General features: G+C 44.0%; 1 protein-coding gene across 6 annotated transcripts; it reads right to left on the bottom strand.

Annotated features, from left to right (window-relative positions):
- Nucleotides 1-133: 133 nt before the first annotated feature.
- Nucleotides 134-9,425, bottom strand: kansl3 (KAT8 regulatory NSL complex subunit 3). 6 transcript variants are annotated; one of them, XR_009956253.1, is made up of 22 exons: nucleotides 9,236-9,424; nucleotides 8,330-8,604; nucleotides 8,052-8,222; nucleotides 7,854-7,944; nucleotides 7,069-7,254; nucleotides 6,834-6,962; nucleotides 6,635-6,751; nucleotides 6,443-6,541; nucleotides 6,219-6,290; nucleotides 6,013-6,087; nucleotides 5,735-5,910; nucleotides 5,553-5,616; nucleotides 5,243-5,431; nucleotides 4,773-4,929; nucleotides 4,501-4,578; nucleotides 4,164-4,340; nucleotides 3,813-3,900; nucleotides 3,477-3,604; nucleotides 2,971-3,077; nucleotides 2,278-2,482; nucleotides 1,302-1,412; nucleotides 134-770 (listed from the first exon to the last, which is right to left on the bottom strand). XR_009956253.1 is itself a non-coding variant. In XM_062562392.1 (22 exons), the coding sequence occupies exons 2-22, from the start codon at nucleotides 8,539-8,541 to the stop codon at nucleotides 765-767; spliced, it is 2,625 nt and encodes an 874-aa protein (XP_062418376.1). In that variant the 5' UTR covers nucleotides 8,542-8,604; nucleotides 9,236-9,424; the 3' UTR covers nucleotides 134-764. The 6 variants fall into 6 exon arrangements, 5 of the variants coding, with proteins under 5 accessions (XP_062418376.1, XP_037337513.1, XP_062418378.1 ...); XM_062562392.1 differs by having other exon boundaries at nucleotides 1,302-1,417; nucleotides 5,735-5,892; XM_037481616.2 differs by having other exon boundaries at nucleotides 1,302-1,417.
- Nucleotides 9,426-9,948: the final 523 nt, after the last annotated feature.

Genomic DNA, 9,948 nt, shown 5'->3' on the forward strand with positions numbered 1-9,948 from the left:
GCAAACAGGGAACAAAGTTGAGTCAATTCAGGGAAATCTTTTTTTTTTTTTTTTAAATCGCTGTTTTAAAGGTTCATACGCAGTGCAGATAGGAAAGAGCGTCTAAACTGAAGTAGTTCAGTAGAAACAGATGTAACACATACAGTTTATTGTAAGTACATAGACATGACCTTTCATGTTATGCAGCCTTTTCAGTGGATATTATTCAAAGGGAACTTTGTGTTGACCCAGTCAACTCAAGACAAAACACTGCAGCTTCTGCAAATACATAATCGTGACTAACAGACTTTTAATTAATTTTAGGTTTAGTTCTTACCCCAACATATTTGAGGCCTACCTTATTGGGGAGTTGTTTGCCACCAGGAAAAAAAAAACGCTGCACAAAAAGCAATTATGACAAAACACTGATGGAGCGAAGATTAATGTGGTAAATAATGTGCAATCATGCATTTTCTTCTACTCTGTCAGGATGTTGAAGGTGAAAGAGACCACAGACTGCAGCACGACGACCAACCATTGCAGGCTTTGGCAAGCGTTGCCCGTCTGTGCACAGCGGCACGCCCACATCCACAGTGACTGCCTGGCCGCTTTCACTCATCTCCATCGGGGAGCTGCCCGGAGGATCCCAGGCAGGTGTTCTGCACGTCGTTGGTGTCTTGTATCAATGCAAGGCCGTGAAGGCAGTCTCGTTAGCAGGCTGCAGCTCCGAGAGTTCTCTTGGGCGACATCAGCTTAGTCCGGTTGTATCGCCACAAGGACACCTTTCAGCGCTGTGAAAGGGCACAGTGGTGTTAATAAATCCACACTGAGAAAACATAACCAAATGAAGCTTGCTTGAAGTAGAAAGGACAGCTTTGAATACTTATTAGTGGTATGCACCCAGTATCTTCACAAATTATTTTCATAATTTCACTTTCATTCCCATATTTAAGGAAGTTCATATATAGAAGGATTATGATAATAGAGAGGGTCATTTTCACTGCATCTTTCCTATTAGCGTTCTGGCTATCTAGGGTTAATTAAGGGAATTACGTAAAAGTGCTTGTACATATGTGGCCGCCCAGTTAGCAGAATTTCAAACATGTGTGCCTTTAACTTAAAAGCCCCAGTGATAAATACTATACCTCCACACAAATAATGATTTCATGCCTCTGCGGTTGCCTTGACAGTGAAAGTATAAATAAACTAGCCAAAAAGATACTGTGAAAGCAAAAAAAAGAGCAAACGTGCAGTAATATTGATTAGTCATAAAAGCATCAAGCAAGACAAAGTGATCTCGTGGGACGTTGGATGAGACGCACCTTGGACTCAAGGCTCTGCGCCGGCGTCACAACCTCATCAGCTTGCCTGAGAGATCCCGCTCTACTCGACTCTTCTCCACGCAGGCTCACCGCTATGGAAGTGGGGGCTTTCTGCCCTACCAACACACAAACACAGCTGCTCAGCAATAACACGCCCCAAAATAAAATGTACCGAGTGGAAATGGACCGACCATGCCACCAAAACGTGTTGTGAAGTCAGAGCCACCTTTTTGCTTTGCGTTCAGAAAACAAAAACGATCTCAGGTCGTAGTCCAATGAACGGTATGAGTTTAAAAAAAAAAAAAAAGAACAGGGGACGGGCGGGGGACACCTGGGAGATTTAGTTAGTTTAGAGAGAACAGGGAATCACAAATGATTCACACTAAAAGAAAAAGAAGACAGGGCGATGAAAACACAAGTTTGATTCCAGTCTTTATTGTAACAACAGAAAAGAAGCTTGGCTAATAGTATTGCTTTTCAACACACTTTGTAAGAGGTTAGCATTTAAACATGGATGCGGGGGAGTTAATGGAAGGGTTTACAAAATGTTACTACATGAGGCAAACAAACATGAAGTGCCAAAAAAAATCTGACGTACAAAGCAGTCTGGATTGAACTTGTAGGTCACACACACGCACATCTTCGGTATCAAATAGTTTTCGTACATTTATATTTTACATTTGCATCCACTTCTACTTTAATGCTTATGTGTCAAACACAAGCATTGTGTATGGCTCTGTCTGAACATGAATACAGAACATGTTGTATGGCGCTGATCTGCACACCTGATAACAGCCAGGAAAACCATCGACACACACACACACACACACATACACGCGCACGTCAGAGCCGTCCTCTACAGCGGTAGTCCTCCCTGGCCCTCCGGCGTCCTGAACTAGTGCTTCCAAAACTACGGATGAATGAACTCTGAGCATTCAACGTGGCCGCCGTGCTTTGGCTGTTTTGGCAGACATACCAGCGGTCTGATTGGGGATGTGCGCCAAGCCAGGCAAGCTGCTGGCAAGCTTGGCCAGCCCGCCGTTAGTGAGCAGCTGGTGGATGGCGGTGGTTTTAGCCACTCCTCCTGCGCTGACCACAGGTAACGCCCGGAGCAGAGTGCTGCTGCTGGTAGAGACGGAGCTCGGGGCCTGATCGTGGGGCTTGCCACAGACCGCCTGGAGCTGGAGGAGCAGAAGAAGACAAACAATAGTTCACGGGCCTTGTTTTTTATGACAATATCAACCAGATGGACAGAAAACTCTTCAGAGTATTGTTGTAGGTACAAATTACGTTCATTTTATTAGGTGCATTAAGATCAAACCTTCTATTTAGGAAACAAATATTCATAGAAATGGTAAGGAGGATATATTTTAATTTTGAGTACCACATCTGTGACGCAGATGCATCAGATGTATTAGAAATCACATCTCCCGTCAGAGTATGAATATCAAGACATCTGTCTATTAATTAATTTAGCTTTAAGCACCATAGAGGTGTGTTTGGAGCAACCGTCTCTGATCACACTACATTTGCATTGGATTTAGAAATTTTACTGTATCATTTCAGGTTGAAATACCCACAGTACGCTCTAACACATTGCTTAATCATTTCCTATTAAGAAGAAATAACTAGCTGTTCTTTGTGTACTAACTGAAAAGCAATGAGGTACCTGGGTGCTGCCTGTATTGGTTGCTGTGGCAGGCAAACTAGGAGCTTTGGTGATGATCTCCTGCAGACTGAAACTTAGGCCTTGAAGTAGACTGCTGGCGGAAGGGCCTAAACACAGACAGAAAGAGAATGGATCACGCAAGCTGAAGTAATACCAACTCTGTGTACAAACTGCTCCCATCCGCCAAAGGCCTTAATCCAGATGGACACACTCTCTCTCTCTCTCTCTCACACACACACAGGTCATACGAAAGTCATGTCCAAAGGGGAAGGTCGGGGAACGCGACAGACAGCGATGGCGCAAGAGGTTATCAGTGATGATAATGAGTCTGTGCAAATATCTTGTTTATATATGTTGCACACAATGTTCTCATCCAGTGTCCAAATCTGGAATCTCACTCTACAAACGTGGTTAGAACTGCGCTGTGTGTTGAGGTTACTGTGCGGATATTAGCTGCACAGTTGAAAGTGCAAACAGGCGTGCGGGGCAGGACAGGACAAAGATACCTTGGGCAGTAGCCGGAGCTTGCGCCTGGACTGGTGCGGAGGACCCTGACACCGTGCAAGGCTGCGTGCTGCTGAATGAGCTGGAGCCTGGGGACAGGGCCCCAGAAACCTCTGAGAGACTACCAGACCTGCAGTGACACACATAACCACCATTCTACTCAGGAGCTACCCCAGCAAGGGATGATTGGTCGTCTCTCAGACTACACCATTTGTCGATCCCCTTGCACCAGACTAACTTTTGCCCAAAAGGCTTAGCGTGTGGGCCGTGTGTGTGTGTGTGACTGACGGGTCTAAGTGTTGGATACTGAATGTGCGTACCAGAGCAAGCGAGCTTACCGCTGGCCTTTCAAAAGTCCACAGAGCTCCTTTGCATCAGAGACGGTCTGTCCCACTGTCACTCTTAAGGGCTTCCCAGAAACACCCGCTGTGTGGAAAAGGGGTCACATCATGATGTTAGAGAGATTTCACAAGGGGCCGTTTTAGGAAAAGGCTTACACATTTACCATCTAGACTTCTGTATAAAGGTGAGCACAACTACTGATTTTGATCAAGTCACAAAACAAACAAACGGTTCACTCTGATGCTACTAACAAAAGTTATGTTTAAAAAAAAAAACCCTGAATAAAATCAAGGAGTCTGTATCAAACTAATGAGTCCAATCCTCAATAAGAACACCAGGTTTCGTACCTTCCTGTGCGGCAGGGCTGGCGGTGCCCCCCGCCGACTCGCTTTGGGAAACAATGGTGACCTTGATCTTCGCTCTCTTGGCGGCTTTGCTTTGGGCCCCAGGCGCCTGCCTCCTCCTGCCATGGGACCTCAGTTCATCTCTGTCCAGGCCCTCCATCTGATCGCTGGTCACTGGCACTGCACCACACAAACATGTATCCTCCGTTAACCCCAACATTAATATTACAGCTTCATATTTTGACTAAAATGTAAGAGCCAGTGCAGTATTTCAGTGTGACATTAATAGACAATTAGAGCAATGGAAAGCAGGAAAGAGGAAAAAGGGATAGACACTTACCAAAAATACATGGAGGGGTGCCAGGAGGAAGGTTTTTCCTAACAAGCATGTTCTGTTTCATAAAAGCAGCAAACTGAGCTGGAATGAATGAAGGAAAAAAAGTCGGAAAGTTGAAGGAAAAGAAGACAGGACAGTGTTTAGTCACTTTCTATCAGATGTTGTGACTTATAGATGGTTTCGCTCTATAGCTGCGTACGGACAGGTAGGAAAGGAACATGACTGTCGACTCTGTGTTTCAATGCATCCCACGGTGCGCGTGGCGGGGAGCGAACCTTGGGCCTGCTTGGGAGTGAGCACCGTGCCGGAGCGCTGCATGTGCGTCTTGAGGAGCTGCGTGGCGGTGATCAGACTCGACTTCTGCGCTGGAGAGAGACCAGACGTCTTAGGTTTTGGACTTGAAGTGGGACTGCTACAGACGCTAGACAGATCCTGGAGGACGGACATTTGATGAATCATTATTGATGAGTGTCAGGCATTGAACATGGATACCTATTTATGGCATTTTTTCAACTATCACAAACGTAACTTTAACCGAAAACGAAGTTAGCGCCAACGACCTACCTATATATATTTATTAGATTTGCACCCAAATAGTCACCAAAATTGCACCTGTATCATTTCAAACAAATAAGAATATACCACATATTCCCTAAATTCTGGAACTCAAATCAGCGGAGGAAAAAATAAATGCATGTACACTTTATTTTAAGAATGTTTGTAGTTGTGGCACCTGCCAACTGACCTCTGAACCTGAAGGTGAGATGGGAACTCTCAGTGCAGGGGAGGAGGGTCGTCCTCTCTCCATGTCGAAGGGAAGCTCCCGCCGAGGCCTTTTCTTCTTCTCTGTGTCCAGGTCCCTCATCTCCCCGGAGCCATGGCCGTGGCCCTCCGCCCGAGTGAGGACGCCTGACAAGAAGTCGGCTATCTCATCCTGCGGATCCGTCATGAAAGGAGGAGGGTGTTGACATTGGCTTTTTTTGGGGTTGTTGCAGGAGAAGGGAGCTCTCCAGACTAACAGTATAAATTGAACATTTCTAGTTACAGGGACGAACCTGAACGCAGCGGTCCACCATGGTCTGCGTTAGTCCCTCCGATTTCATCTTTGTCGAATTGATTCTGTGGAAGAAGAAAACTTAGTGATAACACCAGTACTAAAACTTGTCCTCAGTTAGAAAGAATATTATATCCTCTCATTTCCACCTGGTTAAACCGACAGTCCAAGGCTGTGACTGACCTGAGGTTGTCATCGGATCCTCCCACCACCACCAAGCTGTTGTCTGCCCTCAGCTTCTCTCTGAACTCTTCCATGCCCTCTATGCTACACTGCAGTGCGTTCTGGCCAACCACAAACAACACTGGGGTCTTCATGTCCATCAGCGGGTCATCCACATCCTGCAAACCAGTGGCACACTAACATTTGTTACAACTACTGGCTTGAAGGGAAAAGGGTCAGTTTTTGTTGGCAAAAACTAATGAATGAAAATGAGTGGAAGATACTGTTGAAGGTCTTACCCCTCGTGGCCCATTGACTGTTAGCAGGGGGAAGCCGAGACACACTACAGCGGTCAGATACTCCATAAGAGATACCTGTAAGGAATCAGGATTTAATGAGCTAAAGACGCTTTAAAAGAGAGAAAAAAGAAAAATATATTTTTTAATGGGTTATAAACCACACAGCTTCACATTAAATAGCAATGACACGTTATAAGAAGTCTCACGTGACAGGCGATGAGAGCACCAGCGTTCCAGCCAACCAGGATGATGGGTTTGTGAGGGAAGTGACTGTGAACCTGGCGGGACAATTAATGGCATTAATCAGCTGCAGACACATCCGCACTTCATACAATGAATGTGACAGTGAATACAAAAAAACTACACAAACATGACCACCACGCTGCAACTTAAAGTAGCTCAAGTAGAAAACAATGGCAGAAGGTCCTACCTCCATGACCTTGGCTCTGACAGTCCCCAGCATGTGCTCCAAGCACTGTGTGATGCCAATATTGGCTCCGCTGTTCACGTGACTGTGCACTGGAATGACCTGACATGGAAACAGCTATTATAGGCACGTCTGAGATTATCAAAACCAGACTTTCAAATAATATATAGCTTTAAACTGAATAAAACCGCAGACCTTTCCCAGACAAGAGAGTTGCGACTGCCAGAATCTCATTCGCCGTGAAGTAGAGAGGGCGGGATTGGTTGGGCATGATGGTGCAATTAGAATGAGTGGCGATCCAGGAAGCTTGCTCTGAAACATGTAAGGAAAGCTGACGTTTTAATAGCAGAAAAAAGGAGCGTCAATGCCTTATTTTACAATGGCCAATTCTTACAGGTTTGTTTTGAGACAGGACTCCCACAGCAGGGTCCCAAGGCCGCTTCAATAGCAACGACAAGGCCTCTGCGCTCGGAGTGCCAGTCTTTGCTGTCGTCAGCAACATCCTGTCAATCAGCAACGGCAACTTCCAAAACACAAATAGGGAAAGTAATGAATCAAGAATTCTAGATTTTACAATTACAGAAAGGGACGTCAGAGCAATTCTTACTGTTGAATTACACACATCGTACCTTGCTTTTGAGAGTCTGCAGCACATCCAAGTAAGCAGCAAGCATAGCTAGGCTCAGGGATTCAATCATGGTAGTGTGCAACCACTGCGTCAGTTTGGTGTCCCAGTTCACACTGGCTAATGCATGCCGTACTTTCCTCGCACACTTGTCCACAGCTATTCTTCGCAAGATTGGCTCATTGGAGGCCTAAAAGAAAAGATCCCAAAAGACCCCAACAACGTGAGATCAATGATCCTATATCATCAGGGGACTCGACAGAAATGGTTATGGGACCTAAGGTAAAGCTTTTCAAATGATGATGTATGATTCCAAATGCCCATAGCACAAATCAATATGGATTTGACTTGAGGGTTCATAAAAAGAACAAACCCTGTGTACTCGGGACACTAAAAACCGGTGGTTTTACAATCCAAAAAATACTGCACTGGTTTATAAAGCTAATTTTACTCACAACCGGTACACTGTTCTTCAAGATACAGCTGCATTGATTCATGGGGTTTATGACGGATAAAAAATATCCAAGTCGTCTTGAGTGACTGTCCAATTAATCTGTTCTGAAAACTCTTTGGAGTGTAAACAGTCATTGACGCACAGCCTTTGGTTTTAAAGTGCCTTTCTCATCAAAAAGTTAGAAAGTTGCAACACTGTTGCAAATATAGTGTAATATAATATAACAGTGTATTTTCGTTGCACAACAACTGTAGATTTCAGAGAACATTAATTACGTTTCAATCCAGCGATCACAAACGTTGCTGCAGAATTTAGAAACCTTATTCAGAACTTACATTTTCATTGGCCAGCCGGGCTAGTCTTTCAGCTTGTAGAGCTTTAAGGACTTTATTGAACAGTTTGTTCTGGGCGACTGACCATCCAGTCCTGAAACGAAATAAATATTAAGTCAAAAATTGTGTACCATAACATATATACGTTCAACATTATCTTGATAAAAAGTGTCGTGGATATTAAATGAAGATTTTGATTACTTGTTGACATGTTCCTCCCAGTCATCGGGGGGCGGAGGGCTCTCAGCAATTGTTCGCGCAAACAGAACGTGACGCTCGCACTCCTTCATCACACTGAGGGCTTTCTGATTATCATAAAGAGGAACAGGTGTCGGTGTGACGGTCTCCACATCCAACACAGCATCCAATTCTCTGCAGTCAAAGAAAGGAAAATATTAGTCTACGGCAAGGCAGAAAACAGCGCCTTTAATTTATTATTATTAGTGAAATAGAAACTCTGTTTTGTTTTGTTGGCTTACAACGGGGCTTCAGGCTGGCGGCGAGCGCTAACAAACAGGGTTCTGGTGGGCCGGGCACTGCTGGCATCTGGGTGGGCGTTCCATGGTTTGGCATAGCTGTGGTCCAGGAACACCAGATCCAGCTCTCTCTCATGAGCTGACAGCTGGAAGAGCAAGGACGTGCCCATCTTCCGTGCCGTTATCTGAAAGTCCTTCTCCCCACCACGATGCATCGTCCTCCTGGGCCCGATGGGGCCCCGGGGAGAGCTCAACAACTTGGGTGGATTCAGACCGAACTGGAAGAGAGGAGCCACATTTAAATATTTGAAATAAGAGGAGAATTGTTTACAGACCTCCCACGAGGTACTTAATAGGTGAAAGGGGGCAATAGTCATGCTGAACATAATCTAGTGCTGAAAGGTTTTGGGGCAGCAATCCATAAAGTTTAAAGAAAAAGCCCAGAATTTAGTTCAGGTTTAATACTTGTTTCATAGGTTACTACTATGGTATTTTACATATATTTGGCTTGTGCCATGAAACCAGACTATTGACGATGATGCCTTGGGACTCACCTCATCATGCATCATCAACATCATAACCATTCAACGTTAAAGACTAAACGAGTACTCGGGGAAATAACCGTAACATGGTCTTTGCATTATGATACGATACAACATGCTTTTGCTTTGTCCACAGTCAGCACCACGTAACACTACATTAACAACAACTTATTTATCACCTTGTTTCGGGTTGAATATAAACCATGCTTGTTAAAATGTACCTTTAAATGGCTGTTGATCAAAATTGAAGATTTCTTAGGATTTTTACAAAAGGGTCTGACGACTGTGGGCTGGCCTGACATGCTAACGGTAGCATAGCAAGCTAAAGGCTATCTTAATGGCGCTATCGCTGTGTTCTTCTGCTCACCTTTTCGCTCTATTATTCCATGTTTGTTGAGACGCGTTGAATTCTTCTTTTGAGCAAAGCATCACCAAATAAAAACGTGATTGGTTTTACGAATTCTAGAGTTTATTTTAAGCCTCATATATTCAGTGCGCGAAAACCGTAGCGTTACTTCCTTTTGTTGTGGGATTTGTTGCCACGTCACTGTCCACAATCCTCCCTTTTCAGTAAAAAAAGACTTGGGGAAGGCAGGGCCGCATTTCAAGAGAACTGGCAACCCCATTTGTGGCGCATTACTGAGGGACGCAAAACACGGACAGGGTTTTTTAATGGGGGTCGGGATTATTTGCTCTTATTTTTAAAAAACACTCGATGTTATTTACTTAATTAACCGTATGAACTTTAGGCCTGGATTTTGTTTTTTATTTACATGCATGGTTTATCTATATTTATATAGACATAACTTAATATTTATATTTTAATAATATTTAAATATAATTTATTTGACGGAAGTGATAATTTAGATACTTTAAGCCGCCCCGTTATTATTTTGAAAAAGAAAACAATATCACTTTAGGACACTGAGCTCTAATCTCAGAGTTAGGCTGCCAGAATGTCCAAATACCACAACAAGATTTAGACAAATTCATGTACAAATAGACTCAGAGTTGATTTTGTATAGCTCTAAATTACATATGACTCCTTTTCAATATACACAACACACAACATACAACATA

The sequence above is a fragment of the Pungitius pungitius genome, chromosome 5 (assembly GCF_949316345.1).
Source record: "Pungitius pungitius chromosome 5, fPunPun2.1, whole genome shotgun sequence".
In the NCBI taxonomy this organism is placed as follows: Eukaryota; Metazoa; Chordata; class Actinopteri; order Perciformes; family Gasterosteidae; genus Pungitius; species Pungitius pungitius.